Genomic DNA, 20,690 nt, shown 5'->3' with positions numbered 1-20,690 from the left:
TATCCAATCAAAGCTGCTTTTTCCTTTTTCTTCCCCCCACTAAAGATTGTTGAAAGCTTTGCCATGGGTGCACGTGGTACTGTTCAGTTTTGCTTTCTTTTTGTGGAGTGCTCCAAAAACGCTTTGTCACCAAGAGCAGCTGTTTTCCTTTGGGAAATAAAACTGATTTTAATTAAGATCTTTAAATCATAGCAGCAGTAAAAAGTACTTTAATTTCTTCCTGTGAAGTACGTTTAATAGCTAAAAAAGATTGCTGTCTTTCTGAATAGAGATTTACTGTGTTATTTTATACCACTAGCTTCTTCAAAGGAAAAGGTTCAAGACAGTCTCTGAGACACAAGTCAAGTCAATCTTGGGCACATAATGGATGTTTTAGATCAAATTCTGATTAGGAATAACAGGTGCATTATCAAAGAATTTACTGATCTGTATGGAATAAAAATGTCATAGGGAAAGGATGGTCAGTCATCTTTGATTCTGTGGGGAAGACTATTAGTTTGATTTCACAGCTCTTGTTTAAATTTAAACTTTCCCCAAGAAATAAGGCTGATTCTGTAAAATAGAATGTGTTTTTCTTAATGCTAAATTTATCTTTAAAGGAACTAAGTGTTATTGATTGCCTTATGGACTTGTGTCTTTCTTTTTTTATGATATGATGGATTGTTTTAAGTGGAAATGCCTGAGACATTTATCATTTTGAAAATATGACTAAAACTTGGTGTGAACATGTTGTTACTTTGATATGGGCCGTTGCAAAAATAAATTTATTTTACTTTCTTTAGGTATTCTTAAAGCTTTTCTGAATTGTAATTTGGGTTAATGGTCCTTCCAGGAAATGTTTTTGTACGAGACCAAAATAATTCCTTGGATGTGTGAATTACCTTACAAAAGGTGCCTATGCTTGCATGTTGTATGAGTAAAGACTTTCTTTGGTTCCTCAAGATGATATTGTTTACCTTCACTCTAGGAAAACAGAAAAAGACTCATACCACAGATGGTCACACATTAATGCAAATACTCATCCACAGCGTGCTGGGCACGGGGCAGGGGGAGTTTGGCCAGGTTCTAATTAGTCTTCACAACCTTCTTTGACTTTCAAAACTTGGCCCATGTCTGGGAAGCTACCAAGGGGCCTTGTCCAACCAGTTACTAATAGCTGGGATGAAGTGGTTGAATACCAACTTATTTTTAAGCAGATGAGTAACTTCCTAGTGCTCCAGCTTGCACGAACTGAAGGAAAACCTGAGGTAGTTTTAGATGTGACCTGCCTACAGATCTGTCCCCTCCTTCACATGGGGGTGACTGACTGTATGTGAACAGTGAACATGAGCCTGAGCTTCAGCAGCAGGTCATGATCTGATGCATTAGCGTAAGGCAACCCTCATCAGTTCTTCAAACAAATTTTGCTTGAATCAGAGTGAGATACTGAGGGAAAGGCATGTATCCCCTTTTGCTGTCTTTACTGCAACACTCTCGGTTTTTTGGTGCTAGATAAAAAGGTATAGAAGGGTACAGTTACTCTGCCTTTTTCAGGAGAAGTTAAAAAAGCAAAGTTGGGGATAGCTTACTCCTGTGTCTGGAGCAAGAGATCTCTTGGTATACTGTGCTACATTTCAGAGTAACTGGTAATGGAATGGAGATTGCATATCTGCACAGTTATATACTATTTGGACTTGTCAGCCCAGGCTTAATGGCAGGTTTGCCCACTAATTTGTGTTCGCCTGTGGTTGGCCTTGTCCGCTGCTGCAGCTGAGCACAGTTCTGTGCGGTCCTTCTGCTAGGCATTACTGTCCTTTCATTCAGACATGAATAGCTTCTTCCACCACTGTTCATTGATTTCATTTGTTGCACAAAGGAGTTATATCTTTTTCTAATTCTTCTGGTGCCTGAAATCTGTAACTTGAAGCTCAGGAAGCGTGTGCTCCAGCATAATGCTTTGTTCCTTCCTAGTTTATTGGAGATTAGTGAAGCGTAATTCATGTCTGAAGTGTTTTGGGACCATCAAGTTATGTGGAAATTGAAAATGTAAATATGTGTTTTGGAATATTATAGATTTTATGTGTATTTCAGCATCTTGATAACCTGAAAATGAACAAAGATCTCTCTAGGAATGGCCTTTCTTAAATTATTTGGATTGAATCATGTAATTTAATAAAGTCTGTATAACAGGAATGTAAACACAAGTTCCAGAGGAAATCTGAATCTGAAATTTCAGATTGAGACATTCTGGTTTCAGAGAAGTTGATACAATTACTATTGAAGATGTATTTATCTGTGGGGGAGAATATGTTCACAAATAATGTGTTCTGTAGAAACTACAACTTAACAAAAACCTTAACTTAATTTTTCAGCTAGAAATAGAAATAGCAGTAAAAAGTTTCTGAGGGGAAATATTCTGAGAGGAAAATCATGTTTCTGATTTTGAATTGCAGGTGTTTTATTACCAAGTGACTAGAAAACTGTTCATGACCTTCAGATGCAGTGACTTACAAACTAGTATTTGAGTTGGATGTTGAATATATTGCACCAAAAGCATTAAGCTAGTTCATAAATATATATTACAAGCCTATTTTTACTCCTTATTTACACAACATTGGCAACAGAGAAAGTACCTTGAATTGATATAAGGCTTCTGATTTCCATGGGGAATCTCATCCTTAGTAGAAGCGTGGCTGGCACAATGGACAGGGAATGAAGGAAGCCATTAGACATTTGCCCTTTCCTACTTGGATCTAAATTGCATCTCTCTGAAATCCATCTGTCAGGTGTATAATGATGAGGATGGACTTGATCATTGTGTGTTGTGTGATAGAAACTTCAATAGTGTCTACTTGACCAGATTTGAGGCAGGTTAGAATTTGGATAGCTGTATCTATTAATAAGGATGTGTCTAGCTGCCAGTAATGCCATTTTCATTTTGTCAAAGTGCCTTCATCAAGGAACAAGTCTGTGTAAAAGCGTATCTTGAGGCTACCTGTGAAACTGTTGAGAATACATTTCAGAAAGAGGTCAGCTGCAAGTGTCTGCTGATTCTGCAAAGCAAGGTGCGTGACTTGCTCCCAGGGGAATGAATGCGCAAAAGCAGAACAGTGTCCCTTGCTATATTGAATACTTGTTCAGAATGCTTATCTGCAGTTCCAGTTGGATACCTGGAGGGATATACTGTCTGAAATGAGTTTCCTTCCCACTTCCTTCCACTCCCTACCTTCTTTTCCCAGTTATGAAAGACATGTTTTCAAAAATTATTTGCTTAGCAAAATCAGAGTCTTTCCTTATCAGTGTTCTGAGACATAGGCACAATACTTTGGTCTTTACATGTAAGAAAAGCAGGTACCAAGATGCCAGATGCTTTGAAGGAAGAGTGAGGACAAATCTGAAGATTGCTGACAGAGGAAAACTGATGTCCAGGACAGTGAACTATCTTACTAGCTTTCTGACCATTTGATGTACCTTAAGGCAACTGCCTATCTGGCACAGTGCAAAGAGGAGTGTGCCAAGGGGCCAGGTGCTACTGTTGCAAAAGCATTCCCAAAGCTGGCATCTCTGGGCTGTGAAAGTAATCCTACAAGGAGTAGCAGGAGGACAGTGTAGTGAGGTGAGTAGATGGGACATCAGTGTTGCACTAAAATCTTCTTAACCAATTAATGCAATTTGATTATCCCAACAGGTACAAGAGATTTAAGATATTAAATTACACAAAAGCACAGGAGTCCTTTTGTGTATGCCTGGTGTATACAGTGCTTTCAGGGAAGACTGTGCTTCTAGCTGTTCAGATTCTGGTGCCTCACAGTAAGATGGCAGGAGCAGTAGTTTAAGAACCACTATATACAAAAAACCAAGAGATGAGCAGCTGAATTATAATTAGTGCTTGCTTTCCAGTAGCTGTGCTTTTTTGTTCAATGTCTTGAAGTTTATATCAATAAGGGTTTTTTTAGTAGGAAACAGCTTAAGTATCTTATTTAAAGTCAAGTTTGTGTCTTCTCATATATGAAAAATCCCATACCATCTTGATGCTGCATTTTTTAAAGTAACTGAATTGTTGGAATACTACATTTTAATCATCCAAATACTTTTGTGTGTGTTTATAATCAAGTTATAACTTGCACAGTTATATAGAAAGTCACTGTATTTTTAGTGTGCAGTGTACAGCTATTAAATAAAAATGTACCTCTCCCTCACCGTATGAAAATGTAACTCTTTCCCTTTCCTCTACCCTCCAATGTGAATTGAGATGTAACTCCCTTAAACTTTTGCATGGATTTGATGCACAGAAGTATCAATCATGTAGACTGAGTCTTTCCACATAATTATGCATCACGTATTTGTCATGGTGATAGAAAAGAAAATAGCTCTTTCATAATGTAGAGTGTCTTTGAAGATGTACAGCAACTTCAAAGAAATGCCATATGCACAAATACCTCTCTTTTCTTCCTTTCTCTGATGACTGGAGATACAGCACTACATTGTTCCCTCTGTCTGATGGCCTTTCAAAACTTAAATAATAGATATTTCCACAAAATTGACATTTGGAGCAAAATGAAACAAGTGATTTCTCCTCCACCATTAAGTGGGGCAGGGTTCCTTAAGATGTCAGTAAACATAGTACATCCCTTGAAGCATCCTATTCTTGTTTTGTTTAAATAAATGGCATTTATTTAAATAAATGGTAGTATGTGAGATGTTTGTGATACATGTGACAATGCATTGCAAGAGCAAACATTAAGGACTGACTGTCAGGAGGAAAGGGTTGAAGCTATTGCAGTAGGGAAGGGTATTTCTAATTACTTCCCCTGTCTGTTTGTCTGAATACTTTGTGTCTCCAGAGGAACCTTGATTTAGCAGAGGCGCTGATTTATCTGGGAAGACATTTCGGCCCCTTTATCCTGTGGGCGAGAATGAGGGACAGCAGCTTCTGTCAATTTCTAGTGAACCCTGGAAAGGCAGCCAGCTTTTTCCTTTCTCCACTTTGTCCCCACTGTGTTCCAGGTAGGAATCTAGGCATCAGCTTGCTTCTGGGGCAGCTGGTACAAGCAGTCCAGTGTGGGCACCTTTAGCCTGTTGGTGTCGGGGAAGCAGACTGGCAGCCCTCTCCCCTCCACCCTTGGCTTTAGGAGCCTGTGTATATACATGTGAACAAAAAATAGAAATGCAGTGCTGTAGAGACAAAAGTGCTCAAATGGAAATAATGGCTTCATATTATTTAAAAAAAACCTGATTGAATAGTAGATGTATTACTCTTTAGGAAGAAATCAATGCCTGTGCTATAAAATGGATGTTCTTTGGCAAAAATGTCGGCTTCTCTTTCACTGAATGGGCTGTGTCTGAAGTACTCTGTTAAACGATGCTCAGGGAAGATGCAATCCTCTTAGAAAGCAGGCATCCTGCTGGTCTCAAGTCTCAGCAGCGCACTCAGGAGCTTTTAGTTTGTACATGAAAAGCTTGCTGGCAGCAGCTTCTGTGCAGGAGGACCGGGCATAATTGGATTTACTATCAAGTAGAAAGTAGGTAAGGTCTTCAGAAGGAGCTAAGAGCTAATGTGTAAGATAAAATATCACAAGATTTATGTGTATTTCTCTATTTCCTTGTATAAATCCCTTTGGGCTTTTCTTGGGACTTCTGAGGCTTCATGCAATGAGGGTGAGGGAGGGTGTACAGGCAGGTGGTGGGATGGGATGGGTAGAGGATGTTCTGCACTGGGGTGTGAGGTAAGAGAGACAGTGCAGGGCTCTTTCTGGATCTCAGTAAGGTAGGCCTGATAATAAATAGCTGAATAAAGTAGCTGTTTTCATAAGACTTAAAAAAAAAAAAAAAAAAAAATAATATGGATAGCAAGGAAATCATACGTCCCTTCAGATGCTGGGTACCCAGTGTTTGTGCAACATCAGGTGGAGCCCGGATGGGTTTTCCCATGGTGCTGCACAGATCCTGTCTGTGGAAAGGTTCCCTCTTTTTGGTCATTCAAGCTATTATATTATTTTCCTGCAATAAATCAACTCTAGTAATAATTTCTACTGTCACACAGAATGGAGGTTCACATGAGAACTTCTTGCTGCACTTCTAGATAAATATGAGGACAGGCAAGCAGTGTAATCGCCGGAACGGAGTGGGAGCTGCCTGCAGGCTCCTTGGTTATTACACGCTGGCTGGGTTCGTCCTGCAGCCCAGATTTGTGCCGCACAGCCTGAAGCCATCCTGGATGGGCAGCACAGACCTGGACCTACTCAGGGTAACTGTCACGTGGATCACTGACTCCTTGATGTTCGATGATCTTCTGGTCAGGATCAGTATGGGGAGCCTGCCAAAACGTGTTTTGGTGGCCGTGGAGCCCTGCTATTAGGTGCCTGCCCAAACACAGCACATGCTGCCTGCTCCGGATGCAACTGGTTGGAAAATGGTTGCTATAGTTTAGGTTTGGCAGGTAGGATCATGGAGCATAAGAGGACCTGTGGCAAAACACTACATATCCACAACACTGCAGATATGTAGATCCAGCTCAATGTATGACGTAAATCATCGTACATTTTGCAGAGGTGAGGTCTGACTTGCTGCATGGGTAGGGCATTGTTATTTAGAGTCCGCACGTGTCCCCTGCAGTACTGAAATAGCAGAGGTATTGGTGCATTTCCTTTCCTTCAAGGATCTTCATCCTCCTTATTAAGCTCTTTCCCTTCTCAAGGCTGCTGCATCATGTCCTGCTGGCTCTTCAGGCAAAACCCCTGCCCCTGCTAGATCCCTGTGTCCAGCTTCTCAGTTCTGCTTTGTGCAGGCTGGAGGGACTGCTTGAGAGCATGGCCTCCTCCCTCCTGGCCTCTGGTTGTCCGCAGCTCTTGCCATAGTAGTTTGCATGCAAAATCTGCTGTGTGCAGCCCAGTTATCTTAATTGTTTCTCTGTTCAGTAAATTGGCAGCTGGCAGTTAGCTTGCTTGCTTCTTTTTCTCTCATCTCTGCTATCTAAAGGATTTACATAAATATCCTAAGGCACTTTGCTGTGGAATATGTGAATATGGTGCATCAGGGATGCTGATTTGTGGAAATTAAAAGGCTATTCTAACTCCTAGGACTTGACAGTCTAGGATTAGACCACTAGCAGTCAGACCGCTGCCCGTGGTTTCACTGATGTCCCGCTGTTGCCTCCTTTGCATGTTTGTAAATCTGAATACAAAAGCATATGTGTACTGGTAGGTTTTTGCAATGTGTCAGTAAAGAAGCTTTTTGCTATCTTTGGCCTGTGGAAGTGTGTGTCCCCTCCCTTCATTTCACCATGCTTTAAAGAAGAAAAACCTCAGAACTTTAAATGGGAGCCTCTTGCTGACCTTCTTATTCCTTTTCTTTCTTTTGGAGTGCCTGAGGCATGCAGTGGTGCTTTTTAATACTTCTTAAAAGAAGAAAGGTTGCAAAGATAACTGAGTACAACCCTACAGCTAGACTGGCTGATTTACAGTCTAACACGGTAGTCAGAAAATCCAGAAACACAAAAACCTACTTGAAATTTAGACACTCCAAGACTGAAACTCCTGGCAGTGGAACAGCAGGAGAAAAGGGTAGATCAAGTTGGGTGTAGTGTGTTGACCATGTCTGCATGCCAGGCACCTACCACAGTTGCTATATCACTCCCCTCCTCAGCTGGACAGGGGAGAGAAGATATAACTAAAAGCTCGTGGGTCGAGATAAGGACAAGGAGATCACTCGGCAATTACCATCACGGGCAAAACAGACTTGACTTGGGGAAATAGATTCCCATGCGATCACAGCCTCCTTTGGGCATCCACCTGCTCTGGAGTGGGATCCCCCACGGGCTGCAGGTGGATATCTGCTCCACTGTGGACTTCCATGGGCTGCATGGGGACAGCCTGCCTCACCACTGTCTTCACCACGGGCTGCAGGGGAATCTCTGCTCTTGCACCTGGAGCACCTCCTCCCCCTTCTTCACTGACCTTGGTGTCTGCAAAGTTGTTTCTCTCGCATATTCTCACTCCTCTCTCCGACTGCAATTGCTGTTGTGCAGTATCTTTTCCCCCTTCTTAAATATGTTAAAACACCGTCGCTGATGGGCTTGGCCTTGGCCAGCGCCACATCCGTCTTGGAGCTGGCTGGCTTTGTCTCTATTGGACATGGGGGAAGCTTCTAGCAGCTTCTCACAGAAGCCACCCCTGTAGCTGACCCCCCCCCCCCAGCCCCCATCAAAACCTTGCCACACAAACCAAATACATCGGGAGAGGGAATATTTGAGGGTCCTGGGCTTTAAGAAGCTGTAATAAACCCTTTAGCATAGGTTTATGTGGAGTACCTTTTCTTTAAAAAAGCACCGCTTTAGCACACTAAAACCATCTCTGTAATTTTTTATCTGTAAACTACATGCATCTTGCTTCTGAATTACAAAAATCAAGTTTCATAGGACTTACCTGTTTTAGTAGCTTACTTGAAAATATTTTAGTAAACAATTAAAATTCAGGCCATCTAAACAGATTAAGGATCACTGAGTTACCCACCGAATTGTTTAACTTTTGAAACGTCACTCTGATCAAAACTAGAACATATGCAAAGGACTATCTCTATATCTTAGTGTGTGCTTTCAGTCTGTCTTTGGCAAATACAGTAAGACAATTCTTTCTTTTGAGTAGACACATCTAAAGAACTGGAATTGAACACATTTTGATAATGGGGAAAAATCAGCTTCTGGCTATTAAAATTCATATAAATATGTAATTTGGTAGAGTCCATAGAAATGTAACACATGTTGTTTTTCCTGCTCATTGCCCCTAGTAGCATCGTGTACTCTGTACTGCACAGCAAGTTCAACAGAAAGTAAACATCATGGCTCCAGACTTTATTTTTGAAATATTTGTTTGCTTAATTTTTCCACGTTTTGCTGAATGAACTCATGACTTTGCATCGCTTGCCATTCACTTTCTGTCTGTTGATTCTCTGCTGTTGATGGAGAAGTGGAAAAGTTTTATATTGTGCATTTCATTCTGCTCTTACAAGGCTGTGCACCATACCTTCAAAAGAAATGATAGAACGATAAAGTTAGGTTAGTTTGTGATTGCACTATCATTAATACCAAGCCTCTGCACTCATGGGTTGCTAACTGGGGTGAATTTGATGTGGAGCAGGCATAAGCATGCAATCGTGTTTCTACTAAATTAATAGTGCTCAATGCAAGATCTGTGTCTCTACTTTCCCATTACCCACCTGATCCTTTCTGAGGTGCTGTCTCTGTTGTACAGTGAGAATGTTTGAAGGCAGCTCTCATGGGAGACTGACTTTGTTTTTGAAGCCTGTTGCTACTCTGGAAAAGGCTTTGAAAAAGTGTTGTTCAATTACTTGTAAAACTTTTGAATAGCAGCCTTGCAAAAACATCAGGTCAGTCTTACATCTGCACTTTGAAGCTTCCATTTTGCCAGCAGCGGTGATCTGGATCAAAGCAGTAATAGTAGGTCCTATAAGTACTATTTCATCTGATTGCAGAATTGCTGGACTGGAAGCCATCTTTCCTCCATAGTATGGCCCTCTCACAAAGGGATGGGTGGCAACAGAGTTTGAACATATTCAGCTGCTCCTGTTGCTGGCAGTTTTCTCCCGTGGTGAGAGCGGAGAGGCACTGGTGCCTGCCCCGCTCAGTGCCCAAGTGGCAGGAGGAGAGGGGTGGGCAGCAGAGACCTGGGCTGCTTGGTGGGGTGGTGCCAGCGGAGGAGCTTTGTGGCGAGAGGGGCAGTGTTAACCTGGGTGATTTCTTTCAAGTTGCAAGTTACCAAGATGCTAGGGATCTTCTTTCTGGAGAAGAGAACAAGGACCTGTGGCTGCTCAGCCTTTTGGCAGAAGACATTGCTGGAGTAGTTTGGACAGTGGTAGTCTGATGTCTCTTTTACTGCCAACCCTTCTGAAGTTAGAAATATCATGGCAAAGCAAGTGAGAAGGTCTGCCTTATGTGGTGTTCAGGAGAAGGTGACCCATACAAAATCCTAGCAGGCTTTATTCAGATGGCCTTGCCCTGCCTTGTTGGGGCTGTCATAAGGTTCAAGGGTTGTATATCCTTATCCTCTAGCTTTTTCAGTTTTGAATGAACAGGGGGAGTTGGTCTTTTTCTCCCTATCCCTCAACAGCCAATATAAAAAGTTAGAAGACTCAAGTCTGCTGAGCAGCTACTGTGGATTTGCTGCTGCTGGTGGATAAGGGTCATAGAAGTGTGATCACTACATCTTCTGCAAATTTTGCTGCTCTCAGAGGGTTGTGAGATGCACAGTTTTGTTGTTTTTTTTTTTTTTACTGGAGAGTGTGAAAAGGCAGTGATAGAAGGGTGTAGATGTGCATGAGCTGACAATAGTCAGGTACATGGAGTTCATGTTGAAGTGATTATTGAGTCCTCCAGCAAGACATTAAGTTCTGAAGCATGAGTAGTCTATCAGTTTTACATACAGGGGTTGGGGGGAGTGTATGGAGTGAAGCAGCTGAAATAAATTTGTTTTTATCTGACAGTGAGCTAGGCAAAGATCTCAGCCTTTCTCTGTATGTTGCATCTGCAGGTCTGTGATGCTTCCTTGACTTTCATTATTAAATCTGCAGCATTTTAAGTGTTAAACTACTACAGATCCTAAAGGGTTACTTTTTATAGTAGAATTCTGGAAAATTTACTGTACAATAAAATGACTATAAATCACTACCTGAATAACCAGGTATAATAAAATTAACAAACTAGCAGTGGTGGGTACAGATGTATTTACAAGACATCTCCTTCTGTTCCAAGACTTTTCTTTCATGATTTGACTGCAGCATGCTACCTGTGCCGTTGGGGATGGTAATTTCTGTAGTGTGATGATAAACAAGACTCATTGGCCAAAGAGAGGTCCCCTTGACATTGCTATGGTGAACGTACTTCATCTCAGTCTTCTTGTTAGTGCTGTCAAATAGCATAGCTTATATGAAGCATGAATGATGTGTTGGAAAGATTAATTTTGTCAGGTATACTTATGACAAAGGTAGCTAACGTCTCAGAAGGGATAGTTTACAAGCACTTGCACGATAAGCCCAATTGTTTTGTTTCATAATTAATTATGTTTATTCATGGATGAAGCTGTGATTTCTGTCTGGAACTAGAAGGTTAATCTCTGATAGCCATCATGAAAAACAAAACTCCTCTTCTAGAACCACCATTGTTTTCTGTGAAGAACATAATCTTAAGTCTTTAGAATCTTGATGATGTTATGAATGCATGTGTGTTTATAATATATGTGCCCATAGAGTCCTTGGTTTTTCTTTTAAGTTAAACCTCAGAGTACTACACTTTCTAGTGCATATGTTTTGCAATACTTTCAAGACAAGAACAGGAGGACAGTGTTAAGTCCACTGACTGAATGTGTGTGTTTGTTAATTAATAGGACAGGTATTTTTGTGTTATGGAAAAAGACAATTTTACTAGTCAAAACTACTCATCTTGAGTTTGGTAGAATTGGATTTTGGTGATGGGTAGCTGGGAAGAGCATATACATACATAAGTTAGTTTTCTTTATAGAGTTCAGAGTTTTTCTGATAATGATCAGTAAATTCACTTCATTACTATTAATATTAATTGCATGGATGTGTGCATTAAGTGACCTTGAGAATACAATGGCATACTAGTAGTGTCCCTGGCACGTTGCATACTAAAACACAGAAATAACTCTGATCAGTTTATTCATTTCTAACACTGTCTGTCTTGTATTCAAAACCTTTTAAATAGTTTAAGTTAAGTGGTGCTAAGAATAGTTCAAGCTTTAACTTCTCAGATTTAAATTTTCTTTGTGGTGTTGTTGTTTGAGGCTTGTAGGTTTTATAGAATCACTATTCCTAAAGTTGCTGCCTTCCTTCTATAAGCAACTTACCGCTTCTGTTCATGGCTCAACTTTGTCTCTTTACGCTTTCTGTTACATCTTGCAGGGGATTCCTTTTAAATCTCCTATCTACTTTGTCAGCTTTAGGAAATGAATCAGGGCCCTCAGTGGTTGATAAACGGCTTATGGTGAGCTATATCCATTCCTTAACCAAGAGGTAATCAGCATATTTGGTAACTCTTCTTTCTAGTCTGGTGTGAGATGCAGAATTTCTCTAATCACTTCTTTGAGCTTTTGCTTAATATGGAGGCAAAATTTTTCTAAGACGACTATCAAACCTTGCATTAAGAGTGAAACTTGCATTTTGATACAGTTGTATATGAACAGTCCTTAGTTTCTGGTAGAATTCATAAACTTTAAAAAAAGATCTGTAGACAATTGTAAATTCAGCATCTTGAAAATTGTGCATATGGAAGTAAGGTAAAACGGTAAAATGTGTGTTATGATGTTAGCTGCACCTGCTATTGGTAACCCTATTTGACAAAATAATTGCCTTCTGCATTTGACTTACTGAAGCTTTACTATTTAAAAACCCCATTTATTCTGTTACATCATACATGTACAGAGATCCCAGGTGCTGTCATCTAAGAAGGAATAGGTAAAGACTATTGTTCATTAATAATAAAATGATTCATTGAGAATAAAAAGATAATTAAGTGGTTTATAGCTAAATGACTAAAGATATCAAGTCAAAGATGAAAATAAGGCTTTTTTAGCTTATTAAAAATTTGCATTGAATGTGACAATGATAAAATCCACAGAAAATAGTATGTGTAAAACAATAAAAATGAGACAGTGAACATAGGAACATCTTGGATGTATTTAAGTCCTAAACAAAGCTGCTTAATATTTATTCCATATTTTTTAAAATCCTTACCTAAAAGCTAAGATACCTTTTTTCCTCTTATTAATCTCCACACATGATGAAAACTCACACCTTAGTTTGATTCTTTTGCTCCCTTTCCCTTGCCAAAAAACTTAGCAAAACTTGAGGGTTACAGATTTCCTTGAGGCAGTACTTGGGTCTGGCCTGCCTGCTTGGAGAATTGATTCTAACTTGAGTCATCATCAGTCTTGGTATGCACTTGCTGGCTGCATGCTGGTAGCCCTCGGCCTGTGGAGCTGTAAGGTTGGCTTTCCTGGGGACGTGTCATGAAGGTGCAGGAACAACCAACATTCACTCTGCTATTTTTCAACTCTGTTTTCTAAAATCCTCTGTTCTCCTACCAAAGTTAAGGTGATCAGTTACCACAACCTCGTCATCTTCTTTTCTCCCTTCTTTCTTTTCCACGGGATCTCTCTCTTCCTACCTGTTTATAGATACCATTCTTTGATTCTTTTCTAGATTGGAAAGTGTCAAACATTTTTTAATACAGTTATTTCATTTACTCTTCTCAAAAGTAAGATACATTGCTGCTGCTATTTAGAAGACTCCTGCACAATAGTGCTGTGCTCTGAACTCAAGGAAACAGTGTCAAAATATACCAGGATGTTATTAGTAATAAAAATTCAGATTGTTCAGGCACAGAATCCTTTTAATATATTTCAGGCCTCAATATATGATATGTATGTAATGTTGATATATCAACTGCTTCTGAGTGGCAGGCAGAAGTGGTTCCTAAGTATTTGAGGCGAGTTGCAGGAATAAGCACTTCCATGCAGTAGCTGCATAAGATCAAGACCTGCCCCTATGGTTCAGCTGAGTGACCACAGAGGTGATTGCTGCTGATTTAAATAGTAGGAGTGAGACCCCAGGGCTGGTCCTGATTTGGCACAGCCTGAAACGTGAAGTTGGTGGTTGTGTATGAGGCATGTGACGGAGCACGTGCGAGGGAGGGAGGCATGCAACTGTGTCATCGTGTGCTGGGGATGCTGAGGAGATGATGCTGTGCCACAGCAGTGTTGTGGAAGGCGTGAAGGAAAACTGCTGTATGCGTTCATCACTTATCAGAAAGTTGCGACCCATGATAGTTTGCCTGTGGTGCCTAGAGTGCCAGTGACCGTGTCGTGGCTTATAACTTGCTCAGGGTAAGCCTGGAGTTCTCTGGCCTGCCACCGTCCTTAACTTGGAAGAAAAATGGTACAGGAAAAATGGCTCCTTCCCCCTTCGTTTGGTGGAGGTTGGTTGACTGGCTTGTTTCTCCGTGTTACTACTTTCTATAAGGGAAGAATTGTAGCAATTATTTAGGTTGATAACCAAATTCATTAAAATCAAAGAGATTTTTATCACTGACCTCAGCATAGCCAGGTAACTCTGTTATCCCCTGCTCTGGGGACTCTTCTAACAGCCCCCGGTGTAACAGGAGCCAAGCTCTTATTTTCAAAGAGAAGGTTGTTAGGCATCATCTACTGCTAGTGTGGAACCTGAACAATTCATCCTATACTGACAGGCTTATGAACTGCTTACAACCATCTACAAAATCACTTAAATTGCCTAATTCTTGTATGTGCAGTGCCTCTTGTCCAGAGCAATGGTCAATAATAATGCACAAGGGAGATAATTTTCAGCAGTATTGGATGGGAACACGTACACAAAAGAAATGTCTCTTAATGCAAAGATCTTGGGGTAAGTTAGACAGAAGCAGCGTTGACACAAGTGTGAGGATGAATGTAGAGGAATGGATTAGTTCTAATTACCTAATTACCTCTAACGAAGCTCAGAATATTTTGTTACGTTTCATTCCAGAGTAACTTTTTTGTTACAAAGTTAATTTTTTTCTGCCTCTTCCTCTGCTCCTGAAAAGAAGAAACATTAATATCTCTTTCTATTGTTGTACAGACCGCTTTCTGATTCTGAACAGATCAACTTTTTAAAGAAAACAAGACTATATATTCAGCAGCAGAAGTACGATGAAGCGGTAAGTCTGTTTTTGCTATATGCCTTCTAGAAACTTTTACAGGAATTTCTATTATATGTAAATATTTATATTTGTTTAACTTCAAATGAAACTGGGAAATAATACTTTTTTCCTTCCTTATGATGCTTATCTCATTATGTATTAACACAAATAAAATTCCACTCTAAGTCTCCAAAATTTTGCACTTTGACATTAGTTCTAATGAATAATACCGACTTGCTGTATTTTTTCTCATACATCTTAAACTATTTGTTACCATTCCGTAGTATACTAACACACAGCATATGTTTTTATTTTCCACTGTAAAAAAGGGTAAATCGAGAGAGAAAATGAGTAATGTAGTTCATGTTCGCACTTCTTAGGCTGCTAGTTGCATGAAAAAAAGTATGATGTCTTGCTCCATCATAGATCCTGCTTTGTTTTGTTCTTTTACCTGAACCAGCTGTTCTTGGTTTTAATTTCACATTTCAGTTTGTCAGAGACTGGGAGCCATACGTGGAATCATTCTGTGCTTCCCAGTTCCGGTATTACTTTTTTAAGTGTTTGCTACCGCTCACAGTGCAACAGAGTACTTGATGGGTGCAGTTCACCAGTGCTTGTATTATGACATTCACAGAAGTTATTTGAGAGCTAAATGGTACAAAGCAGGCTTTAATTTTAACAGGTTTAATTTGGTCACTCACTTTTGTGTTTAAAAAGCACATGAAAAAGTCGAATATATAAGATTACATTTAACCTGTTAGATGCATGGAAGAATAATTCCATTATGTGTTAGGGTTCAGCACTTCTTTTTCCCTAATATGTTTCTCAGGGTAATAAATTACTATTTTATGCACAGGACAGCTAAATCTATTTTATACCTTGTGCCTTTTTATTTACCTTATTGAAATTGGAAATAACTCAGTTTAAATCAATTGATCTATTTTGCTGTGGGAGCAGGTTTTCTTTTTGGTTACTTAATAATTGGCTGTCACACATTTACTTATAGGAGACATTTTATACATTTTAGCAGTAGAACCTGCGAGTTTATGTTGTTGGTTATATATAAATTTTACCCCTGGTTCACCTGAGTGCCCCATATGTTCAAGTTCACTCTTGATCACTAACACATCGGGCTTGTGCCTGTGCCCTGGTTATCCTCAGCTTCCTATATCGCAATGCAGGAAGGTCGGTGCATGACCAGCTGCTGGGGTATAGATGATTCTTTGCCTCAACTCTGCAGCTCTTTGCATTGCAAATATGCGTTTATAATTGTATCCTCAGGAATGATGTGATTTTTGGGTAAGTTTGCCCATTGGCGGACTTGTGATGTCTTCAGTAGTTGACATACCTTTTTCTATTGATTGTTGCTGTTAAGTCCCAACTGGATACCTGGACATATAAAGAAGCATTGTTATGTATGCTCAACTTTTTATGATACTCTTCCTTACAGATCTTTTTAATCACTAGAGAATCCTCTGGGCCCACAAATTACACAGCTGAGCTTCCTATCTTTGGGTAAATCATAGGGGTCAGCACACCTCTGTGTGAGGAATGACACTCATGGTGGGGAAAAAACACTGTCTTTATCATGGTGTCCCCCAGTGGAGGGATGGAGTAAGGGAACTTGTGATTAGACTGGGTACAACCCTTCTTGTGTCCAAATGATTTGCATCCTGAGAGCCCCAAGCAGCTGCTTTGTGAATGAAAGTGGGGCTCCGGTTCACTCTCTGAATTCATCTCTGGTGCTTAGGCAAAGCGCTGGGAGTATCAGGTACTACTGAAGTGGAGGACATCGAAACCCAGGAAGGGGGTATTTCAGGCTGTGGAGAGTCACCATGTTTCAGCTGCATCCATAATCCTCCTCCTATGTAAATGTTGTGCCTTCAGAAGCACATGACTGGTTTTCTTTGGGGGTCACTTATAGTGGAATATATATGGTCAAATGCTCATGGGAAAAACAAGTGGCATGCCTGGTGGTAGGTGGTGTTCAAGGTGTGCTATCTGTGTAGCTTTCACCATCTGACCACTGTCGTGGCCGGGGGGATGGTGAAGGAGCCAAATGATGATTGCCTTTATGTCCAACAGGAGTCCAAAGCAGTGTGTACTCCAGCAGTTGGTGCTGGCCAAAACACTATACCTGAGCGCAGAGAGGACACACATGCCAAGGGTGGCGGGAGCTGCTTGAGCTCCAGTTGCTGTCAGTAACATCAATTTGTGGAATGGAGCTTACACTATTCTGAACTGTTGCTTATATGTTTTGTCTGCCTCTAGGTATCTCTGTGCAAAACCCTGATTAACCTTGCTTTGGAAGGCTTGTCATATTACCACACTTATGATAGATTATTCTTGGGTCTAAGTATTGCAGCGGGTTTTGTGGGCTGGACAACTTACGTGATTTTGGTGATTATCAAGACCCATACCAATTTGACCAAGACTGTCCAGACTAATAATAAGGTAGGTCAGAAACATGCAATTATTTTTTATTCTATCAGTTTTCAGCATTATATGTATGCTCAGTCTCACTGTGTGGGACAAATAGCACACCTTCCACTTCTTTTGACTACACGTGAAAACTGGCAAGCTGTGGAGTTTTCTACCTACTGTAATCCTGTGTAGTGTTGCTGTTTGGTCCATTTATTAGGATCAGTGTTCCTAAGCTGTGCAAGTCTGAGTATGCAATACTGTGCTTTCTCAGTTTCTTCCTTCCTACAGCTGTGCTTTTTACTAGATGCTAATGCAAGTGTAAGCAAGCATGGTGATTTAAAACTATTAGAGGGTCTGTCTTTAACCAGAAGTCAATTTTCAGCATTAACTGTAGTAAAGTCAGCACTCTGTTGTAATAATACTTGTTTGGAAGAATACAGACTTCAGGCTTCCATTTTGGATTTTTGTTCTTTACTGTAAGGCCAAAAAAAAAAAAAGCATGTAAATTATTTTATTCCTGTTCTCTTTGGCAATGTGAAATCAGTTTTCAGAAGCTGTGCAGTCCAATCATGGCATTTTAAAAATGTATAACGTGTTTTAATAGAAAGATTAACTGTGGTTTTACAGATCAGCTTGCTCTCTTGCTCTTTGTGATTTGCAAGGGAGCAGCAGAAGACATCGAAGATGAAGGAAGCTCTTTTTGACAAGATTATTATGGTTTGATTTTTCACAAAGTACAAAATCCTAGGAAATTCATTTATTTTCAGTCATTTATCAGGAAGAGATACCTCAAAAAGGTGAACAGGCAAAAAGCTAGCATTTCATTAGAGAAGAATTAAAACTTCAAGAGTTTGTTTCAGAGTAAAAGGAATTTTTTCATTTGGTAAGGCAAATGAGAATGAGCACTCACTTAGCAACTTTACTGCCTTCAGTATATTTCTCTGAGAAAATTCGTATCATGCTACCTTGAGGTTTTTACTACTGGCTGAAATGAGATAGTCTTGGTCTTTAATGAAAATGATCGAACAAAATTGAAATGGAAAATATTCCTAAGTGCTGTACTACATGATTTACATTTTCATCCATCAAATAACTGAGAAGAAATAATCCAAGATACATGTTATGTTAGATATGAAAAAAATAATTACAATAAATAGACCGAGTGTTGGGCATATTAATAACTGCTTTAAGCAAAAACTTCACATTTTTCGTTGACATCAGATTTTCATTTGGTGTATTGATTTTACTTCCTGAAGACAAATTTTATGCTAGTGACACTGGTAAAAAAAAACTAGGTTTCTTAGTTCTTTGTCTATAGAATTTTTCTTTCCCCAGTTTTAGAGGAGGCCCTTTTCTGTAGAAACCTTTTTTAGTGTTCCTAAATACTTAAGGAATCACAGTGTGAAGCTAAGGCTTCATATATGGAAGTTACTTGGTTTATAGCTAATATTGGAGCTACTTAAAGAATTTTGCTGAGAAAGTAATCTACCATTGACAAATAGTCTTCTGCAAAGCACAGCCTTATAAAACCTGAAAGGAGCCTCTGAATAATGAAACGGCATATCCTGTATATATCATCTTTAAAAGTTTTTGACTACTTATGCTGCATATGAAAAAACTTTTTTTCTTTTGGAGTAGTGTGTTGTTTTGCTTAGCAAGAAGCCTAACCTTTTAATCTATTTTTAAGCATCCACAGAAAATGCAAATCTGGTTTCCATTTTCAATGCATGACCAGCTATATTGGACTCAATATTTATGTCTCTATATGGAATAAAATGTTGATTATATGTGTTTACTCATTCAGTGATAAATTATATTGTGTGCATATCATATCTATACATATTCATTCTGTCTATATGTCAGCAAATGTAAAATTTAAAACTAATAAAATTGCATTAGGTCAACTTTCTATGTGACATTTTTTCTTACTTTAATGGCTTATCTTAGCAGAAATTCTATCTTAAAAATAATTTAGAACTTGCATTTGCTGTCAGTTTAGATCAAGGCATTTATATGTCAGTTGCGGGGGGGACCAGAAAAATGCTAACCTGTCTATGTGAACTGCTAGTTGAACGTCTTTTCTTCTCAGCATATTTAACATAGTCACATATGTGTCTCCATAACTCATTCGAAGAAACTGGCAGTCATGTGGAAGACAACTGTCTTCAGTCATTACCTACACAATACGCTGAAGACTGCTCAGTCGCTAAAGCTGCCTTTGCTATGTCAAGTTGCAATACATAAAGATAAAATCGTTTATTTAAAACTTGTCCATAATCTTCCCTTACCAGTAATTCTTCCGATATCTGAATGTCCCTAAATAAGGAAGAGTAGTTCAGTGACCAGGTAAAAGGCAGGTGCAGAGTGATTGTTTAAATGTTCCTTTTTGCACAAACAAGAGATTGCTGCTACATGATGATTAAGGACTAGCCTACCTGTCTGAGATGACCCATTTTAAAAATTTCCTTTCTCTCTTCAGTGTTCCTCTGTACAGCTCTCTGTCTGAGAACATGTTTCTTTGAGTATATGGTAGGGAGAATGTTCTAATCTCATATCTTAATTTTTATTTTTTTTTCTTCTAGAAAAGCCCAAAGCTGGTGTTGTAGGTTAGGATTCAACATAATAACAGTTCTAGCTATGCTAGGAACCTTTTAGTGCTGTGTGACTCTAGTCCTCTATTGTATTTTGAAATTGTAGGTTCTTAGACTGTCTCTCCTGTGGAAGGCTGGTTGTAAGCCTCCTTCAGTAACTGTGCCTAGATCCTGAAGAGTTGTTTTTTTCCAGTAGGAGTTAATGCTTTATATTTTAATTTAACTAGTTCTTTTACAAATATCTCAAGCTGGAGGAGGAAACATGTGCTAATGGTATTTTCATTAAACATTTTGACCGTAATGCTATGAACTTGAACTCAAAAGGTTATGCTCCAAGCCTGTTTCTAGAATCTAAATTTAAGAGTTCTGTTTTCCAAGACCCTTAGCGTCTCTGCCTTCTGATGGATTTCAAGTACCCATTGAACATAAATAACATTGCATACATTGGGCTTCCAGATTGGACAAGTGTGCCTTGCCTGCGCAGATTTTACTGCAGGACCTTATGTAGGGACATATTTAGAATTAGATCTTCAAATCCTACTGTTGTTTTTTTTCATCTGGCTGGAAACAGTGTCCAGAGTTGTGTACGTAGACACAAGGCAGCTTGAGTGACTGTGTTAAAATAACATTTGCTTTACTGTGTAACTAACAAATGGAAAACAGTGTGTAGTTTAAAACATTTTATTGCTGTTTCAGGAATGTTTGTCCAACCATTTGTTTTTCAGGAATCTGCTCTTCTCTTCTATTGTTTTGCCTTTGTTGGAATGATAATAGCTTTTTTCCTGTTGATTCAAACGTGTCCTTGGACATACTACGTATACTGTCTCTTGCCAGTACCAGTATGGTATGCAGTTGTGAGAGAGTAAGTAAAGAATACATTTTATGAAGAATATTTTATAAAACTAGGTCTGTGCTTCCTTTTTGTTGGCAAATAAATTTTTCCCATAAATTAAATATAATTTTGTTAA

The 20,690-nt window shown here is 39.4% G+C and overlaps 1 protein-coding gene across 1 annotated transcript in view; it reads left to right on the top strand.

Moving 5' to 3' along the window:
* PIGN (phosphatidylinositol glycan anchor biosynthesis class N) overlaps positions 1-20,690 on the top strand; it is a 92,587-nt gene that overhangs the window by 33,080 nt on the left and 38,817 nt on the right. Inside the window, exons 12-14 of the mRNA XM_009816087.2 lie at positions 14,647-14,725; positions 16,979-17,161; positions 20,448-20,584. Coding sequence (XP_009814389.2) covers positions 14,647-14,725; positions 16,979-17,161; positions 20,448-20,584 — 399 coding nt within the window. The remainder of the gene's footprint in view (positions 1-14,646; positions 14,726-16,978; positions 17,162-20,447; positions 20,585-20,690) is intronic.

The sequence above is a fragment of the Gavia stellata genome, chromosome 3 (genome assembly GCF_030936135.1).
Source record: "Gavia stellata isolate bGavSte3 chromosome 3, bGavSte3.hap2, whole genome shotgun sequence".
NCBI classification, from domain to species: Eukaryota; Metazoa; Chordata; class Aves; order Gaviiformes; family Gaviidae; genus Gavia; species Gavia stellata.
This window is presented reverse-complemented; position numbering and strand designations above follow the sequence as displayed.